The 15,999-nt window shown below is 40.7% G+C and overlaps 1 protein-coding gene across 1 annotated transcript; it reads right to left on the bottom strand.

The window, feature by feature from the left end:
- Positions 1-9,123: 9,123 nt before the first annotated feature.
- Positions 9,124-9,669, bottom strand: LOC100657876 (ferritin heavy chain-like). Its single transcript, XM_023541294.2, has one exon. It carries the CDS (start codon positions 9,667-9,669, stop codon positions 9,124-9,126), a length of 546 nt encoding a protein of 181 aa, XP_023397062.2.
- Between the last annotated feature and the right edge of the window lie 6,330 nt (positions 9,670-15,999).

Raw genomic sequence — 15,999 nt, 5'->3', positions numbered from 1 at the left:
GGCTTTCTAAAATGGGGGAGATAAAGGCATGAAGTGGCTGGCTTAAATGCTTTCGTGGGTGTGATTACGGTCAAAATTAGGGGATAAGGGAGGATCCCCACTGAATAGATTCCTCCTTTTCTGACGGGTCTGGGGAAGAGAAGGTGGGCAGATAGGGTTATATGATTCAGCTGTGAGTAATGATTATTAACAGGGTTAATTCTGGTTGTAAAAACTGTAACTGTAGAAGCTGTAAGTGTGAAGCAGTGGACTAACAGGGAGGCACTGCCTGACTGGAGTTCAATGGCTGAACCTAAAGTCCCTTAAAGGTTTTGCTATGCTGATTCCTTGCAAGGCCCAGAGCAAGGGAATAATCTTCTCTCAGTTAAATTTTATCAGAGGCCATAAAGGCTGAAGCTGAGATGACTTTTGAAGAACCTTGACCAGATCAGGTAGACACCTACAGCAGACCTGAGGGGCTGGTACCTGAATAACCTTGCCCTGAGGACTCTTTGTCCTACTGAAGGACTAATTGTTAAGGACTACTTTGGACTGGTAAAATGATTTGGAGGTGGCCTGTGGTGTGATAGATGACTTTAGTGTGGCTTTTCTCACCGTGGTCTTGTAACTTCCACCCGAATTATTGGGTGGGACTGTGCAAATAAGGTAATTATGGTCCACCAAGGGGATTGGTCAGTTTTGCCACTTGCTAGACTGAAAAAGAGCCAATTCCAGAGGAGAAGTAGGATCTCACCACCACCAAGGAAAAAGAGCCAAGAGTAGAGAGTGTCCTTTGGACCCAAGATCCATGCATTGAGAAGCTCCTGGAACCAGAAAACTTAAAGAGTGAGAGAGAGAGAGCTGTAACACTGAAGAAGGCAAGAAGCAATGGCAAAGAAACGCAGCAAGAGAGACTGGCAGGAGACAGCACGTTGGTCTTCCTGGCCCACAGAGCCAGAAAGCTGATTGCCTTTGGGCAGGAGCTTTGCTGGAAGAGTGTCTCCAGATACTTGGTGGAACCAGATTTGCTGACCCATGGAGCTAGAGCTGAGCATCTTCGGGCTGAGGCTTACTGGTGAAGTAGGGTGCCTTGGGACACTTATCTGCCGAGCTAAAAGAACTTTGTAACACTTGCCCAATCAGGGCAGGGGCCGAGGGCCAGTGAGGGGCTTGCCTATGGGCACAACTGTCCTGATTGAAGAACTGTATACTGAGCATCCTGAACCTGAATTGTAACCTGTTACTTCCCTAATAAACCTTAAAATCATGAGTATTGTCTGTGAGTTCTGTGTGGCCATTGCAATGAATTGTCAAACTCAGCACAGAAGTAGAGAGTACTGTAGGAGGGATGGTTGGTGTCAGAATTGGTAATGGTGGCAGAGACAGAAGGCATGTTTGACCTCCGCCTCATAGGAGTCAGCCTTGGGCTGTTGATACTGATTCTCCGTCCCCCTTGTGAAGTTACAGGAGATCAGACGCTGCTGTCATGCCATTTTTACACTGTTTCTCTTCAATACGTCATTCCCGGTATAGTAGACCATATGATTGTCCAATTCAAAATGGCCAATACCAGTCTAGTTCAGCTCACTAATGCCTAGGATATCTATCTTCAAGCATTCCATTTCATTTTTGACAACTTCCAATTTTCCTAGATTTATACTTTGCACACTCCACATTCCAATTATTAATGGATGTGTGCAGCTGTTCCTTCTCATTTTGAGTCATGCCACATCAGCAAATGAAGGTCCTGAAAGCTTGACTCCATCCACGTCATTAAGGTCGACTCTACTTTGAGAAGGAAGCTCTTCCCCAGTTGTATTTTGAGTGTCTTCCAACCTGAGGGGCTTGTCTCACAGCACTGTAAATATTTACTCTCTAGTACTTTTTTTTTTTTTTTTAGTACTTTACATCATACAGTGCAGGAAGTTGAGGTAAAGACCTAGATAGTAAATATTTTAGGCTTTTCATGCCATATGCTTTCTGTTCCAACTAGTAGCCCTGCCATTATAGTGTGAGAGTAGCCACAGACAATATGTAATCAAATGGGCATGGCTGTGTTCCAACAAAACTTTATTTATAAAGACAGATGGTGGGCTACATTTGTCTTGTGTGTCATACTTTCCCAACCTGTTCTATAAAACAAACCAGTTTGTGATAAAACAAAATGAGTAAAATTGTGTGTGTGTGTGTGTCTGTGTGTGTATGAGAGAGAGAGACAGAGACACGAAGACACAGAGACAGAGAGGTTTCTAAGTTCATTTGGATATGTGCCTATTCAAAAGTTGTTATCGCAGTTACAGAAAGTTTCTAATGTGTTTCGTTGAGTACTTGCATGAGAATATGACTGGATGAGTTGTTTAAACCCAGTTACCTATATTATTTTCCAGCTCCCCAAGTGATGCCAAGATGCAGGCATATTTGAGAATGAAGGCGCAAAAGCAATGCTTCTCAAATATCCCTGTGCATATTGATCTTGTTAAAATGCAGATTCTGATTCAGTAGGTCTGGGGTAGGGCTTGAGAATTTGCATTTCTACCAAGCTGTCAGGTGAGGTTGATGGTGCTGGTCCACACAGGCCCTTAGTAGCAAGGCAGCTAGCACTGCATTTTAATTCCTGGGATGCTTCCATCTTGCCCCCAGAGAATATGTGTAATTAGTGTAGGATGTGGCCTGGACATGAGGATTTTCAAAAGGTCCGAAGGAAATTCTAATGTGCAGGAAAACTCGAGAACCTTTGTGCTAAAGTGCATGATATTCTATCAATTTTAGTTATTATATTATCAGTAACCCCAATGTGGTCCTTTTTGCCAAATCTCCCCCTCACCCATTCCTTTCCTTTTGGGGTCCAGATATCCAGATGATGGTGGGGATCAGGGTTAGTCCTTTATCCTTTTACTCTTTTTTATCTCTGAGGAGTGACAGGTAGTTCAGAATGGAAAGAGGAGCCTCAGGGAACCTGGATATGTGAAGAATAATCAAAAAAGTGTTCCGGGGGCGATTTCCAAATTGAGGTTGGTTGACACAGAATGGAAGACATTACCATGGAAAGCTGTCACAGTAAAACTCACCTCTGGTTTTGGGCCTGATCTTAGGGCAGCAGAAACAAGAGTCTACCTTCCTGAGTCCTGGCAGCATCTGACAACCAAAGCAGCCACCAGTCTTTGCCTTCTCATTATGCAGGGTGACGCGGTTGGCCGAAATGCAAGAGAGACCCCCAGTGGCTAAGTATCGAAATGGAATTTTTTTCCCAAGCACAAAAGACACAAAGGAACTTAGCAGTTAATGAATGATGATGGTGGCAACTGAGGGTTAACACATAAAGCACTATTTAGGACTGCTGTAAGTGATTTACCTATATTAACTCATTTAACCTTCTCACCAACCCAGTGGGCTTGATGCATTTATTATTCCTGTTTTACATGTGGGGAATCTGAAGCACAGAGAATTTATAGAACTTGTTGGTGTTCACCCACGATAGCAAGTGGCTAAACTCATTTTTGAACCTAGGCAATTTTAACCACTACACAAAACTGCTTCTCCAAATTAACAAAATTAAGAAGGATCCCAGTGAATTTAGAGTTTTAAATACTCACATATAGATGTTCTCCCCATGCTTTCTCATATCTGGAGAAAAGTAAATTTGTTTATATATATATATATTATATATATTATATATATTATATATATATATAATATATATATATATATATATATATAAAGCAGAGAATACCAGAAGGGTGTTTACCCGTGTTTTATTGACTATGCAAAGGCATTTGACTGTGTGGATCATAACAAATTATGGATGACATTGCAGAGAATGGGAATTCCAGAACACTTAATTGTGCTTATGAGGGACCTGTACATAGATCAAGAGAACAGAACAGAACAAGGGTATACTGATTGGTTTAAAGTCAGGAAAGGTGTGTGTCAGGGTTGTACCCTTTCACCATACCTATTCAATCTGTATGCTGAGCAAATAATCTGAGAAGCTGGACTACATGAAGAAGAACGGGGCATCAGGATTGGAGGAAGACTCATTAACAACCTGCGTTATGCAGATGATACAACCTTGCTTGCTGAAAGTGAAGAGGACTTGAAGTGCTTAGTTATGAAGGAAAAAGACCACAGCCTTCAGTATGGATTGCACCTCAACATAAAGAAAACAAAAATCCTCACAACTGGACCAACAAGCAACATCGTGATAAATGGAGAAAAGATTGAAGTTGTCAAGAATTTCATTTTACTTGGATCCACAATAAACAGCTATGGAAGCAGCAGTCAAGAAGTCAAAAGACGCATTGCACTGGGCAAATCTGCTGTGAAAGACCTCTTTAAAGTGTTTAAAAACAAAGATGTAACCTTGAAGACTAAGGTGCACCTGACCCAAGCCATGATATTTTCAATCATATCATATGCATGTGAAAGGTGGAAGATGAATAAGGAAGACCGAAGAATTGACGCCTCTGAATTGTGGTGTTGGTGAAGAACATTGAATATACCATGGACTGCCAAAAGAACGAATAAGCCTGTTTGGGAGAAGTACAACCAGAATGTTCCTTAGAAGCAAGGACAGCGAGACTGTATCTTACATACTTTGGGCATGTTGTCAGGAAGGATCAGTCCCTGGAGAAGGACATCATGCTTGGTAAAGAACAGGGTCAACGGAAAAGAGGAAGACCCTCAATGAAGTGGATTGACACAGTGGCTGCAACAATGGGCTCAAGCATAACAACTATTGTGAGGATGGTGCAGGACCTGGTAGTGTTTTGTTCTGTGGTACATAGGGTCGCTATGAGTCGGAACCGATTCGATGGCACCTAACAACAACAAATATATATATATATACACACACACACACATATATATATAAACACACACACACATATATAAAACCAAAAATCATACCCGTTGCCGTTGAGTTGATTCCGACTGATAGCGACCCTATAGGACAGAGTAGAACAGCCCCATAGAGTTTCCAAGGAGTGCCTCACGGATTTGAACTGCCGACCTTTAGGTTAGCGGCCGTAGCACTTAACCACTACGCCACCAGGGTTTCCACACACACATATACGTGTGTGTGTATATATGTGTATATATATATGTGTGTATATATATATATATATAAAACCCCCCCCAAAAAAAAAAACCAGTGCCGTCGAGTCTATTCCGACTCATACAACCCTATAGGACAGGGTAGAACTGCCCCACAGAGTTTCCAAGGAGCACCTGGAGGATTCGAACTGCCTACCCTTTGGTTATATGTATATATGGTTATATATATGTATATGGAAACCCTGGTGGTGTATTGGTCAAGTGCTATGGGCTGCTAACCAAAGGGTCGGCAGTTCGAATCTGGCAGGTGCTCCTTGGAAACTCTGTGGGGCAGTTCTACCCTGTCCTATAGGGTTGTATGAGTCAGAATCAACTCGACGGCACTGGGTTTTTTGGGTTATATGTATATATGTGTATATATATATATATACATATATATATATGACCTGAGACAAAGTCTCAGGCAAGAGTCATGGTCCTCAAAAACAGGCAGAGAAAAAAATATAGTGAAGAGACCAAGTTTCATTAAAAAGAATAAAGGGACAACAGCATTTTCTGGAACCTGAACTAAATGGTTCTAATCCTCATTTTTAGGAAAGTGTTAAAGTGTAGTCTTGGGGAAACGTGGAAGATAATTACTACTTAGCTAAACTTGTTTGTATTTTACCAGATGATAGAAAGTAATCTGCTACTTTAAGGAGACTGAAGCTACCTCTGTATGTTTCAGTATAGCATACAAAAATCTGTAAATTTTTAACTTTTGTCTTTCTAACCCACACATGGTGCAGAAGAAACAAAATGTTTGGAGTATTATTTCCCAGACATGGACAACTTTAGGGTTTACATGGGTGCACATTTCATCTGATAAAATAGAGGGTGGACTGAGAAAGAAAATGGACTTTTGAAAGGGGAATGGTAAAAATAAAACCAAAGCTACAAAAAACAGAAAAGCATGTCTATTATTTCCTTAGGTAATCTGCTTACTGGGAAATAATTTCTTTCTAACCATTGCCACGGAGACAGGATAAATAGCTAAAACTTCTGCATATCCTGAAAGGAGAAACCAGAGGCCCCGGTGAGGTCAGGAACAGGCTGATTTGGGGATATACTTGGAATGGACACTGCAGGCCAGTCAGACTGAAATGAGGTTATGGTCATTGTGGGGCCAGCGGCTCTCTGGGTGTTCAAAAGCCTCAATCCAGCCTCTCCATGTTAGCTGCCCTGGGCTTCGGGCTGATGTGCCATACTCTCTACACTCTCTGGAGGAGTTTATTCAGTCACATGACCTCAACACCATAAATATCTCAACACTGTGTCTCCCATATGTGTATTTCCAACCCAGACCTCCTCCTTAGCTCCAGATTCATTTCCTGCTACCTGCAAGAGATCACACTTGATCTCTAGCAGGCATCTCAAATTTTACAGGACATACTTTGCCACAATCCACCCCAGGTGCCCCTGCAAACATTGTCCTCAGATTAATAAATAGCACCACCATCAGCCCAGATGCTCAAGGCCACACCCCAGAAAGGATTATTTTCCCCATCCCCCACTCTTCACCTCCAGTGCATGAGCACATCATGTCGATGTGTCCAAAATCTATCAGGAATTTGTCTACTTCTCTACATTTCCTGTAGTTCCAGCCACCATCCTCTCTCACCTGAATCTGTGCAATGCTTCCTAACTGGTCCCCAGCTTCCTCTGGTCCCCCTCACTTTCTTTCTCTATATATATTTTTAAATTTTATTTATTTTGTTGTTGTTGTTGTTGAGAAGTTGAGAATATACACAGCAAAACATATACCAATTCAAAATACAATTCAGTGACATGAACTACATTCTTCGAGTTGTGCAACCATTCTCGCTCTCCTTTTCTGAGTTGTTCCTCCCCAATTAACATACACTCACTTCTCCCTAAGGTTGCTAATATTTTGAGTTGCTGTCATCAATTTGACCCCATATAGATAGTTCTTAAAAAAGTATATTGCTCAAGGCAGACATTTTTTACTAGTTGAGCTAAACCATTATTTGGTTTTAAGAAGATTTCAGGGCATATTTTTGGTTTAAGGTTTAAAAAGGATTAGCTCAGGGCAGGAGTTTCAGGAGTTCATTCAGCCTGCATGGCCCCAGAATGTCTGAAGTCTGTGAGAATTTGAAATTCTGTTCTATATTTTCTCCATTTTGATCAGGATTTTACTATAGAATCTTTGATGAAAGTGTTCCATAATGGTAGCAGGGCACCATCTTCTGGTTCTTCAGGTCTCATGGCAAAGGAGGCAGTTTTCATGGAGGCAATTAGCCACATATTCCATTTCCTCCTCCTATTCCTGACTTTCCTTCCTCTGTTGCTCTAGGTAAATAGAGACCAATTGTTGTGCACTTATGCAATAAGCTAGAAGGTGGAACGGAAGCACTAAATACATTATTAGGCCAATTAACTAGGATGTCCCATGAAACCATGACCCTAAACCTCCAAACCAGGAAACCAAATCCCATGAGGTGTTTGATTGTACATAAGCAGCCCAGCAGCTGTTGTTTTTTGTTGTTGTAAATGTGTTTATCACACAATTTTTGCCAATTCAACTTTTACAGGTGTACAACTTCTTGACAATACTTGTAATAATTGTCTGTGCAATCTTACCCTTAATCAATGTGATTTTTTCATCACTGTAAACTGAAACTCAGTATTCCATAAGCAATACCCACCCCCCTTTCCACCACCCTCTGGCCGCTGGTATCCACTAATAAACTAGTGTCTATATGTTTGCCTTTCTTGTCTTTTTATATAAGCGAGGTCATACAATATTTGTCCTTTGCGATTCACTTATTTCACTCAGCATTATGTATTCAAGCTCCATCCATAGTGTAGCATGTATCAAGATTTCATTTCTCCTACTGACTGAGTAGTATTCCATTGTATGTATGTACTACATTTTGTTTATCCATTTAGGGGCATTTAGGTTGTTTCCACTTTTTCTGTATTGTGAATAGTGCTGCAATGAACATTGGTGTACAAGTCTCTGAGTCTCTGTTTCAAGACTTTTGAGTGTATACCTAGGAGTGGAATTGCTGGATCATATGGTAGTTCTATTTTTAGTTTTTTGAGTAACCACCTCAAAACCACTGTTTCCCACAACAGCTGTACCGTTTCGCATTCCCACCAGCAATGGATAAGGGTTCCAATTTCTCCACAGCCTCAACAACATTTGTTAATTTCTGTTCTGTTTTTTTTTTTTATTCCAGCCATCCTAGTGGGCCCTGCCCTCGATAGTCTTCAAAGTAGCCAGTCACTGGCTTTGTACTCAGGGAGATTTATCTTACTTTATATTCAAATCTACACATCTGACCTTCAACCATGACCTTATATTTTTCAGCCATTTTATTATTATTATTATTTGGTAGTAAATTACTTTCTTGGCAGAAATGGTAAAAACGAAAGAAAATATAAGTGGACTTTTTGTAACCACAGCAAGTAAGCCCGTCACCAGTGACCATGATAAAAGATTACAAGTAAAGTGGAAGATCCCTTTATTTTGATCCCTACCCTATCTGATTTCCTTCATTTCTTCCCAGAGGCAAACACTATCATGAATTCCAGGCCATGTTTTTATCCTTTTATCATGCACATCCGTGTATGGCCACCCAGCCACCAACCCACGCACCCCACTGAAACCCACTCCTCTCTCCTCACCCACCCTCATTCCCCCCACCCCACCTCACTCCGCCAACCCCACCTCACCCCCCTCCCCACCTTGCTTATAAAGGGAAGATTAATTTTATCTTTTCCAGGCTCACCTGAAATACCTTTTCCCTCCCTCCACCCATGGAGATCCTGAGCTGCAAGAGGTTGGGGCATGGGTGGGTGGGGAGACTCCTGGACCAGTGCTTGGGGATTTGCCCTGTTTTTCAAAGTTGGGAGTGTTGTGCACGCAAGAAATCACCAAGAGACCTTTATTTATTTAACTCTGGAACCAAGTCACTTTATTGGAAGAAATGGTAAACTTGGAAGAGAAAAGAAAGAAAACTGAACGTGTTGTAACCGCAGCATCCTTGCGTGGCACCGGGGACCACGGGAGTCCCCCGGTGCTAAGACTCAGTTCTCCTTGTCGCCCAGGGTGAACTTGTCGAAGAAGAACTCGGCCAGGCCGGTGTCCGGGGCCCCCAGCTTGCGCAGGGTGGTCACGTTGTCGCCCAGCTCCTTGATGGCCTTCACCTGCTCTTGCAGAAAGTGACTCTCCAGGAAGTCACACAGCTGCGCGTCGCCCTTGTCGGTGGCCAGCCGGTGCAGATCCAGGAGGCTCTGGTTGACGCTCTGCTCCAGGTCGAAGGCGCACTGCATGGCGTTGAGGCCGCTGCCCCAGTCGTTCAGGTCGGGCTTCCTGATGTCGCGGAGCTGGATGCGGCCCCCGCGCTGGTTCTGCAGCCTCAGCAGCCTCTCCGCGTGCTCGCGCTCCTCGTGCGACTGGCGCAGGAAGTAGGCGGCGAAGTTCTTCAGGGCCACGTCGTCGCGGTCGAAGTGGAAGGCCATGGAGAGGTACACGTAGGACGCGTAGAGCTCCAGGTTGATCTGCCGGTTGACGGCGGCCTCGCACTCCTGGTGGTAGTTCTGACGCACTTGCGAGGACGGCGCGGTCGCCATGGCGGGTAGCTCGGGCCAGATGACGACGACGTGGGCGCAGGTGCAGCGCGGCGGGCGGTGGGCGACGGAGTCAGCAGGGAATACGAGGACCGAGGACGTCTGCTGGTGACTAGCAGGGCTGGGATCTGGATCCGGATGGCAGGACTCAGACCAGGATGACAGAGCGGGGATCTGGTGGGCGGGGTCCTTTATAAAGGGGGCTCTGGGACCCGGATGATGGGCCGTTATAAGGAGGAATTGGGACCCGGATGACAGGTCCGTTATGGGGGGCGGGGAGGGTCTAGAACGCGGGCCTGGAACGGCAGGAGGGGCGCCAGCGCCAAGTTCCATGGAGCAGGAACCGTGGCCTCTGTGCACTGTCAGCCTCAATTGAGTTTTTAATTTGGGCAATAATGCTCCTAGTTTCTGAGAACTTTCTCTTATCCTCTCATTGCTCCCTTCTATAGAAGCCTATTCTTATTTTATTAACTCAATATCTTATTAAGACTGAGAATTTGAATTTGAAGTTTTGGGTGAAGTTCTCTATATGGTTGTCCCAGTAGCATTTGTTGAAGAGTATTTTTAATAGTCTTTGCATCCTTCTCAAAAATCAGTTGATCATAGCTGTATGGGTTTATTTATGCACTTTCAATTCTATTCCATTTATATATATTTCTCTCTAGTACTTATAAAAAAAATACTTATAGTCTTGGTTAATGTAGATTTGTGTAAGTTTTGGTATCAGGAAGTGTGAGTCCTCCAATTTTGCCCTTTTTCAAGATTGTTTTAGCTATCCTAGGTCCCTTGCAACTCCATGTGAATTTTAGGATCACCTTGTCAAGTTCTGCAAGAAAAAAGCTGGGATTTTGATACGATACGGACATGTTGAATGTGTAGATCAACATGGTTAGTATTGCACTCTTAACAGTATTAAAACAATTCCAATCCATGAACATGGGATATCATAACATTTTTTTGTTCTTTATTTCAACAGTGTTTGATAGTTTTCCATTTACAAGTCTTGCATTTCTTTTGTTAAATGTATTCCCTAAGTATTTCATTCTTTTTGATGCAATTATGAATGAAATTCTTTTCTTAATTTAATTTTTGGAATTTTTATTGCTATTGTATAGAAATACAATTGCTTTTTGTATGTTGATCTCATATTCTGCAACTTTGCTGAACTTGTTTATTGGTTCCTATAATTATAAAATAAAAAAAAATCTTTTTTTTTTTATTTTATAATTTGAATCCTTAGGGTTTTTGATAAATAAGATCAGGCCATCTGCAAATAGAAAGAATTTTACTTCTTCCTTCCCTCTATAGATGCTTTTTATTTCTTATTCTTGTCTTATTTCCCTGGATAGATCAGGACAATGATGAACAGAGGCAGTAAGAGTGGACATCCTTGTCTTGTTCCTAACCTTGGAGGAAAGTTTTTAGTCTTCCACCTTCAAGTATGACTCTAGTTGTATGTAGGCTTTTCATATACGCCTTGTATAAGGTTGAGGAAGTTCTCTTTTAATCCTCATTTGTTGACTGTTTTTATCACAAAAAGATGGTGGAATTTTTCAAATTCGTTTTCTACTGCCACTGAGATGATCATGTTGATTTCATTCTTTATTAATATGGTGTATTATACTGGTTTTTGTATGTTAAACCAACCTTTCAATCCTGGGATAATTCCCACTTTGTCATGGTGTATAATCTTTTCTATAGATTGCTGGATTCTGTTTGTTAGTATTTTATTGAGGATTTTTGTGTCAGTATTTATTCATAAGCAATGTTGACCTATAGTTTTCTTTTCTGGTAATGTCTTTGTCTGGTTTTGACACTGTGTCATTTTAAATCTCCCACTTTACCTAGTTTGTTATGTTGCTAAACAAATATGATTTTTCATCTTCTCCAATATCACTCCACTTTCTGGATCTGTAAGTACCAAAGGTGAAGAATGAAGGAAAGAGAGAGTGAGACTGAAAGAAAGAAAGACTAACATACTCTCTTATTTATCTAGTGCTACTACAACAGAAATGCCACAAGTGGGTGACTTTAACAAACAGAAATTTATTTTCTTACAGTTTAGGAGGCTAGAAGTCTGAATCCAGAGTATTGGCTCAAGGGGAAGGCTTTCTCTCTCTGCTGACTCTAGAGGAAGGTCTTTGTCTCTTCAGCTTCTGCTTCCTGGTTCCTTGGAGATCTCCATGTGTCTTGGCATCTATCTTATTCCTTCTCTCTGCTGGCTTGTTTGATCTCTTTTATATCTCAAAAGAGGTTGACTCAAGATACACCCTACACTAAAGCTGCCTAATTATCATAACAAAGAGAACCTGTTCCCAAATGGGATTATAACCACAGGCATAGAGGTTAGGATTTACAATACATATTTTTGGGTGACACAACTCAATCCATAACACATATAGTCCCAGCTATGCTGGACATATATGGCAGATCTATAAGTAATTTTGACTTAATAACTTAAATTATGTGGCCTTATGGGTATCAACAAGTCATGTAACAGTTTTAACAGTTGACTTAAACTCTCTAGAGCTCTTGATACTCTATTTCATCAAAAAAAGAAGAGGGTAGCTGTAACCTACACACAGATACATGCACAAACCCACCAGTATGACCATCACCACCACACCTCTCAAATTCACAGTCTTTTTATAGCTTGGCTAAGAAGAAACCAATATTTCTGTAGAAAGCAGTTGTTATTGTTGTTCTTGTTCTGTTAGCTGCTATTGAGTTGGCCCTTGACTATGGTGACCCTATGCACAATAGGATCAGACCATTGTAATCTACAGTTTTCATTGGCTGATTTTTTGAAATTAGATTGCCAGGCCTTTCTTCCTTGTCTGCCTTAGTCTGGAAGCAGTACGACTTGTCTATTCTTTTTCCTTTTTGTGGTATAAATATGTAGACCCTCTCTAGTGAGAGGCAGAGGCTAGGAAAATCATGCTGATAGTACTCCTGTCACATGAACATTTTGACACAGATCAAATCAAATTAAAAGGAACATCAAGGCACAGCTAGAACAGAGAAATTTTCTTATTCAAGGGCAATCTTAGCCTGAAGGATGGATTTCCTTCTTTCCTCTTAGGCCCAGGTAGTTGAGAAGATAACTGACAAGAGGAACATGTTTGAATTTGGCTCTCATTATCCAGCTTCCTGATTCTAGCCACGCAGGGACAGATCTCTCAAAGAGCCTAGAATCGGACAATTGCTTCAATTCAGTTTGGCCTAGAGCCTACCAGGAACCCTCACTCTCCTCCATGTCTTTGATCTGGTTGCCTCTAGCATAAAGGAGTAGGGGAGATTTCCCACCTAGATCTCTATTGCAAATGACCAGCCTATCCACAGACCTTAAAGCTAACGCATTGACCTTTTCAGAGGATCAATACCCAGTAAGAGTAGACTTCCTACACCCTTGCTTTATACAAGGTCATCAACTTCTTAGCTTTACCACAGGTCATAAAACACTTCCTGAGTTGCTACAGACCTCAGAAGCTTCTGATATTTTGCTGTTTCTCCTGCTTTGTTAGTACCCACCTAATTTGTCTTCTTCACCCAATTCCAAGGTGTCCCCTGGGCCATACTTGCCTCTAACTAGACTCTTACCAATAATATGTATACTAGGCACATGTGGCAATTGAGCCCTTGAAAAGTGGCTAGTCCAAAGTACACTGTGCTGTAAGTGTAAATATATATATTGGATTACTTCCAATGCCAGAAAAATGCCCTGCTTATTTTGGTAAGTGGGAGGGCCCCTGTCCTGCCTGCTAGCTGCATGCCATGTATCCCAAAAGGAAGAAGAAGGGAGCTGACTGGGGACATGGACACCACAACTACAGAATAAAACCATGCTAATTACCTATATTAATCAAACAAGTCCTTTATTGTCCATTTATATGAATGGATAAAAGTTTGCCAGATATTCAAGGGAAATGAAAGAGAGGACAATGATGAACAAATGGAACTGAATTCTGGAAGAAAAAAATAAAAACAGACTAAGCATTGGTTTCTTAGATATGACACAGAAAGTACAAGGGAAAAAAATAGATAAATTGGACTTAATCAAAATTAAACAGTTTTGTGCTTCAAAGGACATCATCAAGAAAGAACTACAACAACCTATGGAATGAGAGAAAATACAGTACTCCCAAATCATGTAACTGATAATGGACTTTATCTAGAATATAAAAAGAACTATTACAACTCAACAATAAAAAGACAACCCACTTGTTAAAAGGGCAAAGTGTTTGAAAAGGCATTTTGCCAAAAAAAAAAAAATGTGCAAATGGGCAATAAAACAAGACTCGTTGCCGTCGAGTCAATTCCAACTCATAGCAACCCCATAGGACAGAGTAGAACTACTCCAGAGGGTTTCCAAGGAGCAGCTGGTGGATTCAAACTGCTGACTTTTTGGCATGGTGCCACCAGGGCTCCAAATGGACAATAAGTACATGAAAAGATGCTCAACATCATTAGTCATCAGAATAGTGCAAATCAAAACCATAATGAGATACCACTTCACATACACTGATAAGCTAAATATCAAAAAGACAATCTAATAGCAAGTGTTGGTGAGGATTTGGAGAGATTGGAACCCTCATACCTGGCTGGTGGGATTGCAAAATAGTGCATATACTTTTGAAAAGAGTTTAGCAGTTCCTCAAAACGTTAAGCATAGAGTTACCCTGTGACTCAGCAATTCTATTCCTAGCTATATACCCCAAGAGAATTGAAAACGTATGTCCACACAAATATTTGTGTACAAATGTTCATAGCAGCATTATTCATAATAGCCAAAAAATGGAATCAATCCAAATGTTCATCAACTGATGAATAGATAAACAAAATGTGGTATATCTGTACATTGGAATATTATTTGGCCATGAAAAGGAACAAAGTACTGGTACATGCTACAGCATGGATGAACCTTGAAAACATTATGCTCAAATGAAAGCAACTTGTCACAAAAGGCCACATATTATATGATTCCATAGATTTGAAATATTTGAAATAGACAATTCCATAGAGATAGAAAGTAGATTAATGGTTGCCAGAGGCTGGAGGGAGGGAGGCATGAGGAGTGACTGGTAATGGATATGAATGGTTATGTAGTTTCTTTCTGGGATGATGAAGTTGTTCTGAAATTTGATAGTGATGATGGTTGCATAACTGTGAATATACAAAAACCACTAAATTATACACTTTAAAAGAGTGAATTTTATGGTTTGTGAATTGTATTTTAATAAGGCATATATATATATACACATATAAATACATACTAGCCAAATAAGCAGGTTGTGCCATGGACATAAAATTCAGAATAGTGAGTATGCAACTCATATACTGTGAAAAGTTGAGTTATTACTTTTGTGATTGAGCAATATTGAAGGAAGCTCATTTGCATGTTGATGAGGTCATCCTATCTGCCACCCAGGAGTGTAATCAGATGAAGAAATCATTTACATAAATAAGTATTAAGCTTAGGGGAAAAGGAAACTGGTTAAGTCCATCAACAAATACTCATAACTTTCTATGTGTGAAGCATATAGAAAGTAGTATTCTAGCTATACTACAGAGAGCAGGAACCCTTAGACAATGAATTCCTGGTCTACAAACCATTTATGTGTAGTGTATATACTCTACTTAAAAAAAAACATGTATATACTCTGTTCTTCAAATTGGTGGAGTTTGACCATCAGGCCATGGCAGTTCTAGATGTGCATGTTTTCTTGCTTTAATATGTTTTACTCATTATCCATTTTGTACAGTGGCTCCTGGTTGCCACTAAATTGAAGCCTAACATTTACGTTTCCAAATGCTTCTTTGAAAGTCACTTAATTCATTCAAACTAGATTTTGTGGCATGAACAAAAGCTGAAATTAGATTTTAATGTTTGAATTGTCATCTTTATTTATTACATAATTACCCAGTGTGAGTAATTTCATGATATTGCTGTCAGTCGTTGCAATCATTCCAGCCATAAGTCTGTCTGAGTCTAGCACCTGTTTAGAGACCCAAGCTGGAGTGATACTGGGCTCTTACCATTCACCTTTCCCTGCAATTCCAGAAACTCTATTATACTCTTTGAACCTTTATGGTAGATTGAATTATTTTCTCACAATTCCTTCTTCCCTCCATGTTCTAGCCATGGCTTATTTTAAGGTGGTAAGTACTTCCTGTGTTAAAAGTAAAATTTTTACAATATTAAATTTGTATATGAAATCATAAGCTTTACTTTTTAATTCATTAACTGGGGAATGTCTGGTCTGAAAGTCAGACAAGAGTTCCAAAATGCGGTACAAAGCAAAAGGGTTTTATATCAAAGAAGCTATACTGGGA

The sequence above is a fragment of the Loxodonta africana genome, chromosome X (assembly GCF_030014295.1).
Source record: "Loxodonta africana isolate mLoxAfr1 chromosome X, mLoxAfr1.hap2, whole genome shotgun sequence".
In the NCBI taxonomy this organism is placed as follows: Eukaryota; Metazoa; Chordata; class Mammalia; order Proboscidea; family Elephantidae; genus Loxodonta; species Loxodonta africana.
The sequence above is the reverse complement of the archived record's forward strand: the minus strand, read 5'-3'. Positions and strand labels throughout refer to the sequence as shown.

What these genes read in the sequence shown, in the direction of transcription:
- LOC100657876 (XM_023541294.2), bottom strand. Translation starts at nt 9,669, where the DNA reads ATGGCGACCGCGCCGTCCTCGCAAGTGCGTCAGAACTACCACCAGGAG.